General features: G+C 46.6%; 1 protein-coding gene across 3 annotated transcripts in view; it reads right to left on the bottom strand.

Annotated features, from left to right (window-relative positions):
* The window catches only part of rcbtb1 (RCC1 and BTB domain containing protein 1), a 51024-nt gene that overhangs the window by 22243 nt on the left and 8096 nt on the right, over positions 1-20685 (bottom strand). For 2 of the 3 annotated variants that reach the window (XM_033032811.1, XM_033032810.1), the window contains exons 3-10: positions 20080-20230; positions 14194-14360; positions 13139-13297; positions 5393-5500; positions 3805-3947; positions 2957-3147; positions 2015-2141; positions 1775-1926 (exon numbers count right to left, since the gene is read on the bottom strand). In XM_033032811.1, the coding sequence (XP_032888702.1) occupies positions 1775-1926; positions 2015-2141; positions 2957-3147; positions 3805-3947; positions 5393-5500; positions 13139-13297; positions 14194-14360; positions 20080-20230 (1198 nt within the window). The remainder of the gene's footprint in view (positions 1-1774; positions 1927-2014; positions 2142-2956; positions 3148-3804; positions 3948-5392; positions 5501-13138; positions 13298-14193; positions 14361-20079; positions 20231-20685) is intronic. The other variant, XR_004413997.1, reaches the window with a different exon arrangement.

The raw sequence follows: 20685 nt of genomic DNA, 5'->3' as shown, positions 1-20685 counted from the left end.
CCAAGGAGGGCAGGGTCGTAGACATCGTCTATATGGACTTCAGCAATGCATTTTACAAGTTCCACATGGAAGGCTGCTCTTGAATGTTAGGTCACATGGGATCTGGGTAGAGCTAGCCAACTGATTGCAGAATTGGCTTTGTGATTGGAAGCAAGAGAGTGGTGGTGGAAGGTTGTTTGTCATCTAGGCCCATTGGTGTTTGAGTCCATTGCTGTTTGTCATCCATATCAATGATTTGAATCCGAATGTACAGGATATTTTTAGTAAGTTTGCAGATGACAGCTAAAATAGGTGGTAACATAGACAGTGAAGATGGTTACCAAGAATTACAGCAAGATCTTGACCAGCTGGACAAATGGGCCAAGGAATTGAGTTTAATCCAGATCAGTGTAAGGTCTTGCATTTTGGGAAGTCAAACCAGGGAAGGATCTTTGCAGCGAACAATAGGTCCCTGGGGAATGTTGTAGATGGTTTAAGGTGAGAGGGGAAGATTTAATAGGAACCCGAGGGGCAACGGTTTCACAAAGAGGGTGGTGGATATATGGAACGAGCTGCCAGAGGAAGTATTTGGAGCGGATACAGTAACAACATTTAAAAAACATTGGGACAGGTACAGAGATAGGAAAAGGTACAGGGATAGGAAAGGTTTGGAGAGATTAGGGCCAAATATGGGGAAATGAAACTAGCTTGGATGGGACATCTTGGCTGGCATGTACGTCGAGCCAAAGAGCCTGTTTCTGTACTGTTGAGGGATGGGTAAGACTAGATGCTCAGTGTCCTGGGGTACAGATACTCCCAACATGATAGAGGTGGAATAAGAGAGAAGTGGGAGTTGCACTATTGATTAGAGAGACATCACAATGTACTTGAGAGGAAATTGTGGGGAAATGTCCACAAGGTTAAAAAATAAGAAAACGATGATTGCTTTGATGGGATTATACCATAGGCGAATATGTTGGGAGATCACAGATAGATATATGAATAATAAAGTTGTAATAATAGGTGATCATAACTTCCCTAATATTGACTGTGATGGCCAAAATACCAAGGGATTAAATGTGGCAGAATTTGTTAAGTGTGCCCAGGAAGGTTTTCTGAAATAAAAGGTAGATGGCTCTACTGCAGAAAGGGCTAACCCTGACCTCCTTTTAGGAAACAAGGGGTGGGGCAAGTGCATATGTCAGTGGTGGAGCATTTTGGAATATGTGACCTTCATTGTATTAATTTCAAGATAGTTATAGAAAACTAAACGATTGGTCCGCGTATTGAGATTCCAAATTGGGGCAAGGATAATTTTGATTTAATTAGGCAAGGTTGATGAGAGGGGGGGGGCTCTTAATTAAATAGAGAAACATCTGGCAAGGCTTTTAAAAGTAAGATGCAAAGAGTCCAGGGCCAGTGTCCCCCCGTAAGAACGCAGAGCAATGCTGGCAAGAAAAGGTACCCCATGGTTGATAAGATATATTAATGGCCTGATCAAGAAAGAGAAGGCATGTCTCATGTACAGTCAGGTGGGATCAAATGAATCATTGAGGAGCATAGGGATGTCAGAATACACTTAAGACAGCAATTAGGATGGCAAAAAAGGGGGCATTGGTGGATTCAATTCCAGCAGTAATTAGTGGAAGATTCATCCTTTGCTACACTTTGCTACACTACATCAGGGAATGTTCTTCATATGAAACTCATATGAAAGTAATATTTATAATATTGATTCCTGTAGCTCCAAATCCAACAGCAATCATTAAATAATAAATAGTTACATATACGGTACCTACTGCGTCCTCGGGAGGTAGGTTGACAGAGTCTGTGTACAGGTACTCTAGGAAGGCACGGTAAACTGGGTAGCTAAACTGGTCGATTTCAATCACCTCTTTCTCATCTTCACTCCAGTAGGACTGGAACATACTTCGGAAATGTTCACACCTGGGGTGAAGCAAAACTAACATTTGCACATTTTACAAAAATTGAATTCCAAAAAAAAAAAAAATTGGATGAAATTTCAAAGCAGTACCTGATTTTTAGAATAGCTTTATGAACATGGATTAATTTTCCTTCCACGCAAAACTTTAAATCAGATGTTTCCAAACTGTCAAACTCCCTGTGCAAAGACTGGGCTACTGTTGGGTGATCATCCTGTTCTAGACAGAGTGAACATTAAAAGACACAGCTAAGTGTTCCAGAATTAAATGAAGCAGAGAAACATCCTAACAAACTACGTCTGTCATCAGCAAGTTTGTCTGGGGATAAGCTATCTAAGTGTCCTGAAAACTCATCTGAATAAATGATACGGGGTGTGTGCGAGAGGCACAGGAGGGTGACATATTTAGGTGGAATCAAATAGAGGGACAATAAAGGCACAGAAATCTGATTATTCGTAATGTAATAATTTCATAATTAGTGGATGCAAATTCAAAAAGCATGCAAACAGAAAATCAAAGACCAAGGAAAATATGCAAACAAGGCGAGTTTACTGTCTGCAGTATAAGTAGGGAGAGGTACAGGTACAATGAAAATCTTGCTCGCAGCAACATCACAAGCACTTAAACGCAGAAAAGAAAACATAATATACATAAATTACACAAATACTTCAAGACTTCAAAAAGAAAAACAAAAGCAAAAAGAATGACATTAATTGGTACATAACATAATTAGAAAAAGCAAGTCCATGGTGATGCAAGAGGTGGTCAGTGGTATCCCATTGCCAAGGTAGGATCATATTGTGCCTATAGTTCTGGAACCAACCCGCACAGACAGCACCCGAGTTGAGCACAGAACCCGGGTTTCTGCTCTACCAGCTGCACGATCTGTCTATGACACCCATTCCTTTTGGTAACAAATTTGTAACTGGACCAAAAATAACATACAGGTTCAAGATGCATGTTAGATAGTGTACAACTCGAATATAAACATTTCAGATTTTGAGGCTTGTTTGTCCAATTCATCCTGAACTTACCTATCGACAGGAGGCGCCACGTAACTGCAGGAGACGCAAAGCAAGCAAACACATCGTCTGTGTAGGAGAAATGTGTGAGGCATGGTACGGTGACCGATTGCCCACGGCATTGGCCCCACATGTACACTTGGTCACTCTGGGTTTTAGCAGCCGAGATACTGGTGGAATGACAGGTTGCAATCTCCACAATCCTACAGAGCAAACACAAATAAAAGAACTGGTAGGAAAGCACAAACACGATATATTTAAGGGATTTTGTTTTTCTATTGAATTAGTCAATTGTTATATATTAGTTGATACTTTTTCTTCAAAAAAAATTAAATGTAACACTCAACCACTTACATAGTTTTAAATATGGCAATTCATAAAATACAGCCTTGTCTGACCAATGAAAGTGTGAAACAAAGAGCAGTCCAACAGCTAAGTATTTACTTGGAAAGGTGATGGGAGAAAAGCTACAGGAAAGACTGACACGTACTGTGTCAACCAGCAAAGCTTGAGTGGGAGGGGAAGCAATGGACTTTTTAATCCATTTATCATGAATGATAATAGGACTGGCAATCAACAATATAAACAAAGAGAGAAAAACTAAAAAATATTCTTATTGTGTCAAGCATGCCAAAATATCTACTTAATTTGTACATTCATTGAATGCATTTCTCATTATTTCTCCAATTCCTTTTTGAAAGTTACCATTTAATCTATTTCTATCATCATTTTAGGCAGTACATTCCACTCTAACAATTCACTATGCAAATTTATATTTCCCTCATCTTTACACTTTAATAGTTAAAAGTGATATATTGAGAGTCCAGTTACAAACTGAATTAAATGTTAAACAACATTACCTTTCTTTCTCCAACGTGATCAGCACCGGGACCATCTGGTTAGATCTACTTCCAAAACCCAGCTGCCCAACCGTATTAGCACCCCAGGCATAAAGCAAGCCCTCATCTGTTAGTGCGAGCGTGTGAGCATAACCACAGGTGATCTGCAATCAAAGTAAAGTTCATCAACCACAATAAAACTCAAGAACGCATTCTATAAAATAGAGCCAAGGTTAAATTTATGGCGGCACAGTGGTGCAGCGGTAAAGTTGCTGCCTTACAACGATTACAGCACCAGAGACCCGGGTTCGATCCAGACTACAGGTGCTTGTCTGTACTGAGTTTGTACGTTCTCCCTGTGACCTGCGAGAGTTTTCTCCGAGATCTTCGGTTTCCTCCCATACTCCAAAGACAGACAGGTTTATAGATTACTTGGCTTGGTAAAATTGTAAATTGTCCCTAGTGTGTAGGATAGTATTAGTGTAATGGTAATTTCTTAACTCTCCAATGTCCAACTTTTAATTGCCGTTATATCCAGAGTTGCCGACATTTGCTTCTTGCCGTTGGCTAGCAAAAGGCGAAAGTTCTGCTTAAAAAATATTTTGGTAATTTTGAATTTTTTGAAATAATTTAATTGCCACACAACCAAGGTCGGTGGTATTTGGGTTGCCAGCAGCGGTACAATAATAAAGAACACAACCACAATAAAAGTTTTACACAAACATCCACCACAGCATTCATCACTGTGGTGGAAGGCACAGAGCTTGGCCAGTCCTCCTCCATTTCCCCCCGTGGTCGGGACCACCACCCTCCACAGCCGTTGCTGCGGGCGTCCAGATGGTAAGGGACAAAGTAAAAGTCAAGGTGAGTCCAGGATCGGCTCTTCCCAACCAGAGACCGCGGCTTCAGGCTGGTGTAGGCCGCAGGCCGGCGGTCAAAGTTTTAAAGTACCTGCCGTGCCGCAGCCGGAAGCACCGCAGTCTGCAGGGCCAGCGGTCGAAGCTCCCCTCCAGGGGAGATGATAAGTCCATACCGCACCTGCGGTAGAAGACGGCCGCGGGCCGGCGGTGGAAGCTTCTTCCCCCGGGTCCTCCACGTGAGATCCCGGGCTGTAGACGCCGCACCAGCTGGAGTTCTGCAGACCGCTGCTTCAGGCTGCCGACTGCCGGCTGCCGCGGGCCAGCGTAACGGAGCGCTCCCCTCCAGCGAGGTCTCACCCGCTCCGCGCCGAGAGTCCACGCTGCGCCCGCCGCTGAAGCTCCGGGCGCGTCTCCGGGAAAGTCGGCGCCGATCCTTGCTGTTAGGCCACGGGGGAGGCGACCTGAAAAAGTCGCCTCTCCATGGAAGAGGCGGCCGAAACGGTTTCCCCCTTACCCCCCCACACCACCCCCCACACATAACACACAAAGAAACATTAAAAACAGACTTTTAAACATACTAAAAAAATTAAAAAAGTTGAAAAAAAAGACGGACACGCTGCCGACAGGCTGCTGCCAGTGCAGCGCCCCCTAATAAACACAAGATTGCCAATGCATTCATGGTCAAGCTTTTGGTCAGTGATCAAGACAGAGGATGTGAACGCATTGCAATAGTCGACATCAGTACCCACCTGTAGGATGCAGATTCCTTGTAATGCGATCAACCTGTAAGGAATAAGGTGGTTGCCGTTGAACCCTGATCCCAGTTGGCCGTTGCCATTGTTACCCCAACCAAACACCTGTAAAATTAGAAGGAAAGAGCTCAGAATGATGCAGATCTGAATGGAAGCTTTTTGGTCCAAAATGCTTTTGTCTTCCCTGCTGCAGTTCAACTCTCCTGCTCCATTCCTTCAACATTGCACTTTAACCCCAATTATTTATCCAGTGCCCTAATGAAAGTCACTTTTGAATCTACTCCACCATGCATCCAGGCAATGTAATGTAAATTACTGCATTAAAGGAAATCTCTCTGCTCTTTCAATTCCACTATGCCATATACCTGCTGACTTACTAGGTGGAATCCACTTTCATAGCCAATATTACTGAGAGTGTTGGTAAATGTTCCTCAGAGATATTCTCTTATCATGCTATATGTTATTGCAGTCTTAGTATCATCGCCAGTAATCTTACCGATATCTACCTTTATTCTCACATATATAGTCTGTGCTCCAATGTTTTGCATGTTAAACATGGCCTCTGCTATTTCAGCTTCCTGGTATGGAAAACAGTTACCCCCTGGCTACCACTGTTATAAGTCCCTTTAATTTTCTCTGCCCTAGGGCAATATCTCACTTTCCACACAGTCCCAACTATTCGATTCATGAACACATCGTCCTCACTAAATCTCAGTAGAGGACACTGCAATTTACAAATTTGCAGATGACAATACTATAGTGGTCAGATCTCAAACAATGACACGATGGAGTACAGGAAAGAGTGAGAACTTTGTAACATGGTGTCGAGACAACAACCTCTCCCTCAATGTTAACAAGATGATAAAGCTAGTTAATAACTTCAGGAAACGAGGTGGTTTATACATCCCGACAAGCATCAATGGTGCCAAGGAGGTAAATATCACCAATAATTTGTCCTGGATCAACCACATTGAAACTACAGTGCCTTCCATAATGTTTGAGACAAAGACCCTTTATTTAATTATTTGCCTCTGTACTCAACAATTTGAGGTTTGTAATAGAAAAAAAATCACATATGGTTAAAGTGCACAATGTCAGACTTTAATAAAGGCCATTTTTATACATTTTGGTATATAGAAATGTAGAAATTACAGCAGTGTTTATACATAGTCCCCCCATTTCAGGGCACCATAATTTTTGGGACACAGCAATGTGATGTAAATGAAAGTAGTCTTGTTTAGTATTTTGTTGCATATCCTTTGCATGCAATGACTGCTTGATGTCTGCAAGTTGCTAGGCGTCTTCTCTGGTGATGCTCTGCCAGGCCTGTATTGCAGCCATCTTTAGCTTATGCTTGCTTTGGGGGCTAGTCCCATTCAGTTTTCTCTTCAGCATATAAAAGGCATGCTCAATTGGGTTCAGATCGGGTGATTGACTTGGCCACTCAAGAATTTACAATTTTTTCGCTTTGAAACACTCCTTTGTTGCTTTAGCAGTATGTCAATGTGATTGTTGTCCTGACATAATTTTACTACACTTTCTATTTCCTTCCTTGTCACAGTGGGACCATAAACACTGTTGTAATTTCTACATGGTGAAATCAAAATGTGTAAAAACAGCCTTTATTAAAATCTAACAATGTACACTTTAACCACATGTGATTTTTTTAATTACAAATCTCAAATTGTGGAGCACAGTGGCAAATAAATTAACGATGGGTCTTTGTCCCAAACATTATGGAGGGCAATGTATGTGTATAAAAGCACACCAATCCCTCTACTTTCACTTAAAACCAAGGAAGATTGGCATGTCTCTAACAGCTCCTACTAAGTTCCACAGGCACCATAGAAAGCATTTTATCAGGATACATCACAGTGTGGCGGCTCCCAAGGGTCGTGCCATCATAGTGTCGAACCCCTCGGCACAGGAGTGGTTCAGTCCGGAGGCGGCCCTTAGCCAGAGGGTTTAAAGGCAGGGGTTTGGATGCCATCTTCCTCTCGTTTGGACTTCCCTACAACCGGGAGGAACATAATAAAAGGTGCCTCTCAAAGCACTGTACTTTGTGCCTCCTTTTGAGACCCACGCACTACATTGGTGACCCCCGACGCTCCATTGGCGTCATGATGGAGAGAAGAGAAAGCCCTACCTCCTCACAGGCCGGCCCAGCCCTGTCTCTGGACGCGGTCTCCGTGAAACTGCCCAACTTCTGGACCACCCGGCCGCTCATCTGGTTCCAGCATGCGGAGGCCCAGTTCAACCTGGGGGGCATCACGGTCGATGCCACCCGTTTCTATTACCTGTTGGAGGCCCTCGACCAGGACACGGTTGAAGAGGTCACGGACTTCCTCGCAGCCCCCCCGGACACTGATAAGTATCTCGGCCTTAAGGAGCTCCTGCTCCAGATTTATGGCCTAAGCAGGATGGAGCGTGCTGGTAGGATCCTGCACATGGGGGGCCTGGGCGACCGATGGCCATCTAGCCTCCTAAAGGAGATGGTGGCTCTGCTGGACGGGCACACGCCGTGCCTGTTGTTCGAGTACACCTACCTGCATCTGCTGCCGGCCTACATCCGTCTGCAGCTCACAGACGCCTCGTTTGCCGACCTCAGGGCCCTCGGGAGGCGCGCCGACGCGCTGTGGATGGCGCGCCCTGATGACGTCAGCGCGCTGGCCGTCAGCAGAGACGGGGTCGCGCTGATGCCGACGCGCCCTGATGACGTCAACGCGCTGGCCGTCGGCAGGCGCGCCGATGACGTCACCCCGGCAGCTCCCGATTTCCTCCGGTGGGGCGGGGGGGAGCTGTGGAAGGAGTGACAGCTCCAGCCCGACGGCCCGCACGATCGCCCCCAGCGGCAGTGAGGGGTACTGCACCTGCAGTCCAGCGCCAGCAAGCTGCAGGCACCACCAGCAGGACCAGGCAAGCTCCAAGTAGCACCAACACGAGGCGCTGGTGCTATTTCCATCAGCGCTGGGGTGCTGCAGCACGACAATGCCGCCAGCTGTGCACGTTCCCGGGAAACGCCTGGGCCGGCTGCCAATAGTCCCCACGGCGGCCGGCCAAATTCACCGCCTTTTCGCCTGGAATCGGCGCTCCGGGACCCGCTTCCTCGTGGATACTGGAGCGGAGCTCAGCGTCCTGCCCCCTTCGCTGGCCGACATTCGTTCCGGTAAGCGGGGGCCCGTCCTCACCGCGGCGAATGGCAGCCCCATCCGCACATATGGAGTGCGCATGGTTCCAATCGTGTTCGGCTCCTGCCATTTCTCGTGGCAGTTCACCATTGCCGATGTCTCCCAACCATTGCTCGGGGCCGATTTCCTCCGGGCGCATTCCCTCATGGTGGACGCCAGGCGTCAGCGTTTGGTCAACGCCGCTACGATGGAGCCGATCACGTTGCGTTTGGATCAACCGGTGGGCCTTTTATCATCGTTCGTGCCATCCGCGGCCCACATCATGCGGCCTCTGTATCAACTTCTGGCGGGTGGGCAGAACAAGAACATTGAATGGATCCACGAGGCAGGGGCAGCTTTTGACAGCGCGAAGGAGGCCCTTGCTCGGGCCGTACTGCTGGTGCACCCGCGGGAAGATGCCCCGACTGCTCTCACGGTGGACGCCTCGGGAGTCAGCGGTTGGTGCTGTGCTGGAGCAACTGACGGGCGGAGGTTGGCGGCCCCTGGCCTTCTTCAGCCGGCACCTCAACTGTGTGCAGACAAAATACAGCGTGTTCGATCGCGAGCTCCTCGCTCTGTACCTGGCAGTGCACCATTTTTGCTACTTCCTGGAGGGCCGCCCGTTCACCGCCTACACGGACTACAAGCCGTTCACTTTCGCCCTGGCGAAGGTTTCCGACCCCTGGTCCGCACGACAGCAGCGGCAATTGGCCTACATATTGGAGTACACGACATCCATCCGCTACATCAAGGGGAAAGAGAACCGGGTGGCCGACGCATTGTCCCGCCCCGCTATCAACGCCGTGTTCGAGGTGGCGCCCGGAATTGACTATTCTGCTCTGGCAGAGGCACAGCTCGCGGCCGATGAGGTGCCCGCCTACCGGACTGCCATCTCCGGCCTCCGCCTTGAGGATGTCCCTCTCGGTCCTGGGGGAGTGACAATCCTGTGCGATGTGTCGTCCGGGCAGCCGCGCCCCATCGTCCCTGCCACCTGGCGCCGGAGGGTGTTCGAGGTGATCCACGGATTGGCTCACCCATCAATCCGGGCGACAACGGCACTAGTGGCCGCTCGTTTCATGTGGCACGGTCTGCGCAAGCAGGTTGGCCATTGGGCTCGCACCTGCATTCCGTGCCAGACGGCAAAAATGCAGCGCCATGTCCGTACGCCTCTCCAGGAGTTTGGTCTACCTCACCGGCGGTTCGACCATCTCCTCATAGACATTGTAGGGCCTCTCCCGCCGTCCCGGGGCATCACCCACCTTCTGACAATGGTGGACCGCTTCACGCGGTGGCCGGAGGCCATTCCGTTGGCCGATACATCAACGGTTACGTGTGCTCGTGCGTTGTCTGCGCACTGGATTGCTCGCTTCGGGGTGCCGGCGCACATCTCCTCAGACCGGGGGCCACAGTTCACCTCCGAGCTGTGGTCAGCCATGGCTCGCTTGCTGGGGGTGCGGCTACACCACACCACGGCATATCACCCGCAAGCTAACGGTCTGGTGGAGAGGTTCCACCGGCAGCTAAAGGCAGCACTGAAGGCACGACTCTCCGGCCCGGACTGGATGGACGAGTTGCCGTGGGTCATGCTGGGCATCCGGACTGCTCCCAAAGAGGACTTGGCCTCATCATCGGCGGAGCTCGTGTACGGGTCGCCACTCACGGTGCCCGGGGAGTTCGTGCCGTCGGCGCCGGGGCAGCAGGGAACGCCCTCATCCACCCTAAAGCGCCTTCGCGAGCAAGTTGGCAGGCTCGCACCCGTCCTGACGTCCCGCCATGGGACATTTCGCCCACACGTGCCATCAGCCCTCAAGGACTGCCCTTACGTCTTCCTGCGCCGTGATGCCCACCGGACGCCACTCCAGAGGCCGTACGAGGGCCCGTTCCGAGTGCTGGAACACGGGCAGTCGACTTTTGTCCTGGACATGGGGGGCCGGCCGGAGGCAGTGTCGATTGACCGTTTGAAGCCTGCACACCTGGACATTGACCAGCCGGTGCTGGTTGCCCAACCTCGGCCTCGAGGGCGCCCCCCTTCACGGCTCCCTCCGCCTGTCACTCCACCTGTCCTCCCGCCGGTCCTTCGACCTGTCCCTCCACCTATGCCTCCGCAAGCCCCACGAGCGGCTAACTTCCGCACGTGGGCCGGCCGGGTCGTGCTCCCGCTGGTGCGTTTCGTGCCTCTGGTTCTGGGGGGGGGGGGGGTCCTGTGGCGGCTCCCAAGGTTCGTGCCATCATAGTGTCGAACCCCTCGGCACAGGAGTGGTTCAGTCCGGAGGCGGCCCTTAGCCAGAGGGTTTAAAGGCAGGGGTTTGGATGCCATCTTCCTCTCGTTTGGACTTCCCTACAACCGGGAGGAACATAATAAAAGGTGCCTCTCAAAACACTGTACTTCGTGCCTCCTTTTGAGACCCACGCACTACAACAGCTTCATTTGGCAACTGGCCTGCCTGAGACCCCAAAAAATTATAAAGTGTTATGGATGTAGCCCCTTACCTGTCCCCCCTCCATAGAATCCAATTACATTTCACATTATCTCGCAAAAGCAGCCAAAGACCATTTTCACCCTGATCATTCCCTCTGCTACTCTCCCCGTCAGGCAGAACATACAAAGGCTTGAAAGCAATACCACCAAATTCAAGGGCAGCTTCTCCCCTCCTGTTATCAGTCTACCGAGCAGTTTTCCCATAGCTAGGGTGAAGTCCCAATCTTCCAACCTTAAGTATTTCGTTAATGGCAAGAGCCTTAACAGCATTGATGTGCAGAAGGATCTTGGGGTCAAAGTCCATAGTGGCAACACAAGTAGAGTTGTAAAGAACGCAAATGGCATGCTTGTATTCATCGGTTGGGACAGGATTAAGCTTATTATTGTCACGTGTACATAGGTACAATGAAAAGCTTTTACTTGTGTGCTATCCAATCAAATCATGAATACAATCATGCCAAACGCGAGTAAAAAAGGAAGAGCGAAGATAAATATATCAGAATACAGAATATAGATTCTCAGCATTATAGCATTAATTCCAGAGGAAAAAGTCTGCAATGAGGTAGGTCTAAAAAAAACAGGAGCGGGGAAAAGAAATGACCAGGATGGGAAAGGTCCTTAATTATGAGAAGGGTCTCGACCCGAAACGTCACCTATTTCTTTTCTCCAAAGATGCTGTTGTCCCGCTGAGTTACTGCAGCATTTTGTGTGTATCCCTGTTGATGACTGGTGCTCGGCTTTCGGCGTCACCGAGGGGGTTAACCGACAGCCACTGGGTAAGGCGAGAGGTGCAGCTGACGGTCCCCGGCCCGTCGAGGAACGAGCAGAGTTGAGCTGGAGTTAGAGCTTCTTCTCCGTGCTGGCTGTAAGCCTGGGGCCGCCACTGCTATGGGCAGGTGTCCCATCAGTCCAGGGTCACCCTGGACATCTCCGGCCACCCCCGGACAAGGATGGGACACTCAGAAGAGGACGGGGACGATTGTAGACTACGCTCACAGATCTGCCTCCTGGGGCTATGCAGGAGATGGGTGCATGGTTCGCCCCTGTATAACCCGGGTGGGCAGCCAGACTCAGAATGGAACCCACACACCCAGGCTGAGGGGGACCAGACCCATGATTCATTAGATTGTCACTGCTGAGATTTTTGCATGGACCAGTGGAGAAGGGAGAAATAGTGTCGCTAACTCCAGTAGCAATTCAACAGTGCTTGCAGCGCCGGAGACCCAGTTCGATCCTGACTATGGAAGAAACGCAGGACTGTATGCACGCAGCCGCTCAGCTGCCGAAAATGTTTATCTCTAGTGACCTATGACCTGGGCATGCACAGTCGGAATACCGAACTCGCTTATTGTCACCTAGCCTCACTGACTATGGCCTATGGGTCAGAAAGTCGAGGATCCAGTGACAGAGTTGGGTGCTGACTCCTAGGTCTTTGGATAATAAGAGTCAGTAAGTTATGTTGCAGCTTTATATAACTTTGGTTAGACCGTGTTTAGAGTTTTTGTGTGGAGTTCTGGTCGCTTCCATTAAAGGAACTATGCGGAGATTTTAAAGAGGATGCAAAAGAGGTTTACCACTTTTAATGCACGGATAAGGAGAGGTTGGACAAACTTCTATTGTTTTCTTTGAAGCATCGGTGAATGAGGGGAGACCTAATAGAAATATATCAAATTAGAAGAGGCGTGACAGTCAGAATCTTTTTCCCCCAGTGTGGAAATGTTAAAGAATAGAGGGCAAAGTTTTAAGTTGATAGAGGCAAAGTATAAAGGAGAATTACGGGGCTTTTTTTTTTACATAGAGATTGGTGGGTGCCTGATGGTGGCCGAAGCAGATACGATAGTAGAATTTAAGAAACTTTTAGATAGGGATATGAATATGCAGGGAATGGAGGAAAATGGATTGCATGCAGGCAGAGGTGATTAATTAAACGGTACCATGTTCAACACAGACATTGTGAGATGAAGTGCTTATTCCTGTGCTGGATTGTTCTACGTTTTATATCACGGTGAATCGCTGTGCCCTCATTACCCTTCCAGTAACATAGGCAAAGTAATAATGAACGCCAGCTTGTGTGGTGCGTCACAAAACACGAAATACCTCTCCATTGTCTGTTACAGCCACGGAGAATACTTGACCACAAGATATGGTGACAATCATCCTGTTCTCTAGACCGTGTATTACTCTACGTGGTGTTGCCTGAGTTGTAGTCGATCCTGATCCGACTTGCCCACAGTTGTTGGAGCCCCAAGAATAAACCTGTTATCAAAGCAAATGAAAAAGCGTGAACAATGTTTTTAAAATGTGCAGAATTGTTACATTCCAAAGCAAAGAATAAAATGTGATTAATACAATACAATTCAATTTATTGTCATTTGGACCCCTTGAGGTCCAAACGAAATGTCGTTTCTGCAGCCATACATTACAAACAAATAGACCCAAGACACAACATTAACTTGACAAAGTCCAGCAGATGCTCAGATATCTTGCACCAGGAACCGGCACATGTGAAGTGCACACAATTCTGAGGCTATGATTTTCCAAAGAGTGAACAATGTTCCAATTTGCAGAAATTAAATTACAAAATCATCACCACATGGAAAGACAAGTTTCAGCCCATGGCTTTTTCCAAGATACTTAGCCAGCGCCTTTTTGAACACTAAATGACTACCTGTGTCTGAGCATACTAGATACCTAGAATCTTCTCGTGTCACCTTCAGCTCTGTTGCCCATCATCTTATTCTCTGTCCATTAGTTATTGACCCATTTTCCAACATGAACATCCACTCTGCCTATTTTGAATATCTATAATCAGATCTCTTCTTAATCTTTTCTATTCCAAGGACAACACCAGCTTCTACACTATATCCAGAAAATTGAAGTCCCTTATTCCTGCAATTAGAACATAGAACAGTAATGCACAAGAACAGGTTCTTTGGCCCATAATAACGCCCAGCTACCACAGACCTTCTCGTTCTTTATAAAAATAACTCAAAGGAAATTTGGTTGAAGCTCACATAGTAACACCATAAGATTTGTATTTGATTAAGATACTTTTCAGCTTAAAAAATAATATCAACAAAGTAGATAAAATTATATTATAATAACAAACAAAAACAATGTTATTATACTACAATGAGAAAGTAATCTCTCACCTCTCCATCCGATGTGAGAACCATAGAATGACTGAAGCCACAAGCCACCTCGACTGCTTTCTTAGCACAAAACATGCTGGAAACGAGGAAAGGCAATGAGGCAGGACCAGTTGTTCCATTTCCCAGCTGGCAACTGCTGTTGAGACCCCACGAATAGGTCTCTCCGTCTGTAAAGAAGAACAAGGGTTTTGACAAAATGACTGGCATGCTCCAAAAATTACCCATAGATGATAGTTGGCAAATGCAATGCTAACATTTACTGGGACATTTGGCCCCATATACAACAACAGGGATGTAATGCTGAGGTTCTCTCAAGGCACAGGTCAAGCCGCATTTGGAGTATTGTGAGCAATTTTGGGCCCCATATCTGAGGAAAGATGTGCTGGCTCTGGAGAGGGTCCAGAGGAGGTTTGCAAGAATTATCCCAGGAATGAGTGTGTTAACATATGATGAGCAATTGACAGCACTGGGCCTGTACTCGCTGGAGTTTAGAAAGATGAGGGGGAACCTCATTGAAATTTACCGAATCGTGAAAGGCTTGGGTAGAGTGGATGTGGAGAGGATGTTTCCATAGTGAGAGTGTCTAGGACCAGAGGTCATAGCCTCGGAATTAAAGAGCGTTCCTTTAGGAAGGAGATGAGGAGGAATTTCTTTAGTCAGAGGGTGGTGAATGTGTGGAATTCTTTGTCACAGAAGACTGTGGAGGCCATCAATGGATATTTTTAAGGCAGAGTTAGATAGATTCTTGATTAGTACGGGTGTCAGGGGTTATAGGTAGAAGGCAGGAGAATGGGGTTATGAGAGAGCGACAGATCAACCATGATTGAATGGCGGAATAAACTTGATGGGCCGAATGGCCCAATTCTGCTCCTATCACTTATGCCCTTATGAGACACTCAACCCGACTGAAAATCTAGACCTTCTGTATTCTAAATGATCAATGATCCAGGGAGATAAGTGCCTTTTGTGTGGGTGAACTCATGAAAGCATGTGCAAGCCCATGTAGATCAATGATTGGTCTTGAGATGAGAGATCAATGGAAAAGCTGAGAGGGAGAGAAGGACTTCCAGCATCTGCAGGATAACCATTCCTCCTTCTTTAGGTGGGGACATAAAGGAATATCTGAAGCAAACCGTGAAGTACTTAAAACAGTGATGAGGATTCCAGATACATGGGGCCAACCTGAAGTACTGTCAGAATGTCTGCAATCACCTCATGGATCCAAGGATTTAAAAACCGACTCCCTCTGTGCATGGACACAAAATATTTGGTTCCTTCCAACTATTTTATGAGAAGATCTGGAATTGGTACAGTAGGACTGGGAAATGAATGGGACTCCACACAGCACCTGGTCCAGAGGGTGAGTATATTCCCCCCTCTTATGCCCCCCCACACTTTCCCAATCCAACGTTTGTGGCACATCTCATCCAATGGCCCCCAGTCAGAGAGTCCCTACCACTTCCCTTTTTCGGCTTTCTCCCCCCCTTATCCTATCAGTCTGAAGGAGGGTCATAGAAACATAGACATAGAAAATAGGTGCAGGAGTAGGCCATTCGGCCCTTCGAGCATGCACCGCCATTCGATATGATCATGGCTGATCATCCAACTCAGTATCCCATCCCTGCCTTCTCTCCATACCCCCTGATCCCTTTAGCCACAAGGGCCACATCTAACTCCCTGTTAAATATAGCCAATGAACTGGCCTCAACTACCTTCTGTGGCAGAGAATTCCACAGATTCACCACTCTCTGTGTAAAAAATGATTTTCTCATCTCGGTCCTAAAAGACTTCCCTTTTATCCTTAAACTGTGACCCCTAGTTCTGGACTTCCCCAACATCGGGAATAATCTTCCTGCATCTAGCCTGTCCAACCCCTTAAGAATTTTGTAGGTTTCTATAAGATCCCCCCTCAATCTTCTGAATTCCAGCGTGTACAAGCCGAGTCTATCCAGTCTTTCTTCATATGAAAGTCCTGCCATCCCAGGAATCAGTCTGGTGAACCTTCTCTGTACTCCCTCTATGGCAAGAATGTCTTTCCTCAGATTAGGAGATCAAAACTGTATGCAATACTCCAGGTGTGGTCTCATCAAGACCCTGTACAACTGCAGTAGAACCTCCCTGCTCTTATACTCAAATCCTTTTGCTATGAATGCTAACATACCATTTGCTTTCTTCACAGCCTGCTGCACCAGCATTCCTACTTTCAATGACTGGTGTACCATGACACCCAGGTCTCGTTGCATCTCCCCTTTTCCTAATCGGCCACCATTCAGATAATAGTCTACTTTCCTGTTTTTGCCACCAAAGTGGATAACCTCACATTTATCCACATTATACTGCATCTGCCATGCATTTGCCCACTCACCCAACCTATCCAAGTCACCTTGCAGCCTCCTAGCATCCTCCTCACAGCTGACACTGCCCCCCAGCTTCGTGTCATCCACAAACTTGGAGATGTTGCATTCAATTCCCTCATCCAGATCATTAATATATATTGTAAATAGCTGGGGTCCCAGCACTGAGCCTTGCGGTACCCCACTAGTCACTGCCTGCCATTCTGAAAAGGACCCGTTTACTCCCACTCTTTGCTTCCTGTCTGCCAGCCAGTTCTCTATCCACATCAATACTGAACCCCCAATACCATGTGCTTTAAGTTTGTATACTAATCTCTTATGTGGGACCTTGTCGAAAGCCTTCTGAAAGTCCAGATATAACATATCCACTGGTTCTCCCTTATCCACTCTACTAGTTACATCCTCGAAAAATTCTATAAGATTCATCAGACATGATTTACCTTTCATAAATCCATGCTGACTTTGTCCAATGAATTCACCACTTTCCAAATGTGCTGCTATCCCATCTTTAATAACTGACTCCAGAATTTTCCCCACCACCGATGTTAGACTAACTGGTCTGTAATTCCCCGTTTTCTCTCTCCCTCCCTTTCTTAAAAAGTGGGGTTACATTAGCTACCCTCCAGTCCTCAGGAACTACTCCAGAATCTAAAGAGTTTTGAAAAATTATCACTGATGCATCCACTAGTTTTGCGGCTACTTCCTTAAGTACTCTGTGATGCAACTTATCTGGCCCTGGGGATTTATCGGCTTTTAATCCATTCAATTTACCTAACACCACTTCCCGGCTAACCTGGATTTCACTCAGTTCCTCCATCTCATTTAACCCCCGGTCCCTTGCTATTTCCGGCAGATTGTTTATGTCTTCCTTAGTGAAGACAGAACCAAAGTAGTTATTCAATTGGTCTGCCATGTCCTTGTTATTGGTCTGCCATGTCCTGACTCAAAACATTGCTTGTCCATTCCCTCCGCAGATGCTGTCTGACCCGCCGAGTTCCTCCTGCACTTCGTGTTTTGATCAAGGTTTCAGCACCTGCAGTTTCTTGTTTCCACCGTCTTGTCACAGACACTGTCCATTCCTATCACTGAAGAGACATACCTCCAAACTTGAACCATGGCCTACATCCGAAAAATGTAGAAAAGTATACTGGGCATGGATATCCTCTATGATACTGCGTTAGCTTTATCTTATTGGATTAGCAAGTTACCAGCCCGGACCAATGACCTGGAGATTCCAGTTCAATTCTCGCCATAGCAGATACTAGTATTGGTAATCTTCTACAGCAGCATTTTGGAACAAGGATGGCTTATTTCCTCTTGGTTCTGAGGTGGCTGATGCCAATGTGGGAACGCTTCTCGAGATCGGTCAGGTGAGAGGGTAGGTAGTTTGTGAGGTAGTTTCTTTCAACCACCACGTTTCATTAATAACCAGAAATGGTGTTTATACTCCACTACTTTATTCTAGGTAGTGTTAGGGTGATTATTCACTGAAATTTAAAAAACACAGCAAATGTATTTAGAGTAAAGCGATATAGGTAGCTATTGAAAATAGACATTTCTGACGTATGGAGAAATCATCTAATGGACAGTTCTCAAGAATGGAACCCTTACATAATCTGTGACTGTCTATCGTGCGTTTTGGAATCACAGTGCTTCTTGCCCACATAGTTAACCAAGTTTAACATGGGTCTTAATATTGTACCTTACACTCAACATCCATAAGACAAAGGCCCTGGACCAAACTACCCCAGCTTGACCACAGTTTAGTTTAGAGATACAGCATGAAACAGGTCCTTCGGCCCATTGAGTCTATGCCGACCTTCGATCTCCCATTCTCACTCGTTCTGTTATCCCATTTTCGTATCCACTAGCCACAATTATGTACAATTTAGGGGCAATTTATAGAGGCCAATTAATCTACAATCCTGCATGTCTTGGGATGTTGGAGGAATCCGGAGGACCTGGAGGAAACTCACGTGGTCACAGGTAGAATGTGCAAACTCCACACAGACAGAATCAGAGGTCAGGATTGAACCCAGATCTCTGAAGCTGGGGCAGCAGCTCCAACATCTGCGCCACTGTGCTGCCCTAATATAGGAAAGCAACAACAACACCCTCTGGCCATAAATATTCAGGCTGAGACATGGACCATATCTTGGGACCCACTTCTTAATGGATAAGACATGATGATGAACTTAATTGCCAATTTGAAAGCATCAGCCTAGCCTTTGATCAATTCTGGTAAAGAGCATTTAAATCGACATCTCAGAGCCGACATAATATGTGTGATCTTTGGAAATTAAATTTTTAAGAAGGAACTACAGATGCTGGAAAATCGAAGGTAGACAAAAGTGCTGGAGAAACTCAGCGGGTGCGGCAGCATCTATGGAGCGAAGAAAATAGGCAACGTTTCGGGCCGAAACCCTTCTTCAGACTGATGTAGGGTGGGGAGGGGGCAGGAAGAAGAAAGGAAGAGGAGGAGCCAGAAGGCTGAGGGAGAGCTGAGAAGGGGAAGAGACAGTGAGGACTACCTGAAATTGGAGAAGTCAATGTTCATGCCGCTGGGGTATAAACTATCCCAGCGAAATATGAGGTGCTGCTCCCCCAATTTCCGGTGGTCCTCTCTCGGGCCATGGAGGAGGCCCAGGACAGAAAGGTCGGATTCGGAATGGGAGGGCGAGATGAAGTGCTGAGCCACCGGGAGATCAGGTTGGTTATTGCGGACCAAGCGGAGGTGTTCAGCGAAGCGATCGCCAAGCCTACGCTTGGTCTCACCGATGTAGATCAGCTGACATCTAGAGCAGTGGATGCAATAGATGAGGTTGGAGGAGGTGCAGGTGAACTTCTGTCGTACCTGGAACGACTGCTTGGGTCCTTGAATGGAGTCTAGGGGGAAGGTAAAGCGACAAGTGTAGCATTTCTAAATTATATTCATGTCTTTAAAAGCAATCGAGTTCACGAACATCTACAGTCCTTACCAGGTGTGGTCCTAATGTGACTAGTGACATAACAACTTGGTTAACTCTTAACCACTCTCTGAAATGCTGCTGCAACCCACGCCACAATATGGAACTGCTATTTTCCTCTTCCTTGGATGAATGCAGCTTGAACAAGCACTACACCTTCAAAGATGGCTCAGCCCGCTTGATTGACATCTTGGCCATCACCTTAAACATTCACTCCCTTGACCACTGACATACTGCGATCACAACAGCATCTATAAAAAGCTCTATAGTAGCTTTTGGCTTATTTCGACAACATTTTCCAAACGCACAATTTCTAACATCTAAAAGGCCAGTGGGAACAGCAACACACAAGACCCCTCCAATGCACCATCTGGAATGGGAAACATTTGCTGTTTCACAATTATCATTGGATTAAAATCCTGCATTTCCCTCTTCACTGGCATTGCAAAAATACCCATAGCAGGTCAAGATAATTACACTTACAATGTTCTTGATAGGGAATGGACATTAAATACTGCTCTTTCCAAAGATGCCCTCAAGAGAAATAATAAATAAAATCAGTTTACCTTGAGTAGCGAGTAAAATATGTGGTCCACTTCCATAACTCAGAGATATTATCTTCTTCCCACACAAAGCATCAATTTTCTTTGGTACTGCTATACTTTGGCCATCTCCGATTCCTAAGCAGTTACTGCAATTTACCCCAAGTGCAAATACCTGGAAGAGACAAGTTGTGTACAGTAAGCAATGCAAGAGTGCGAGCTATTTGTCAAGTTGCACCACTCATGTCACAAATCACTTTCACCTTTTTAAACACCCCAGATAAACATCTCTTCCTCCACAAATACAAATGTTCTTAAATTGATAAACCAACCCTATAGAGTGAGGAGAAAATCCAGGTGTGGAGGGCTGCATCTGCACATATTAAAAATAAATAAAACACAACATTCACTGTAAAAAGGAGGTTAACCAAACTGCAGCCTGATTCTTAAATGCAAAAAAGGAAAAATATCAATTCTAATTTTCTAAGTGGTGATCAGCTTGATATGAATATTATAAATGGTTATGAATCCTTATGAATATTATAAATCAAAGAGTTAATAGTAATCCCAAAAGGGAAGGTCACATTTGATGAATCACGTTGCAGTCTTTGAAGTGTCAACATATAGAGT

Source organism: Amblyraja radiata, chromosome 14 (genome assembly GCF_010909765.2).
Source record: "Amblyraja radiata isolate CabotCenter1 chromosome 14, sAmbRad1.1.pri, whole genome shotgun sequence".
NCBI lineage: Eukaryota > Metazoa > Chordata > Chondrichthyes > Rajiformes > Rajidae > Amblyraja > Amblyraja radiata.
Note: the sequence above shows the minus strand (reverse complement) of the source record. Positions and strands in the feature narration are given on the sequence as shown.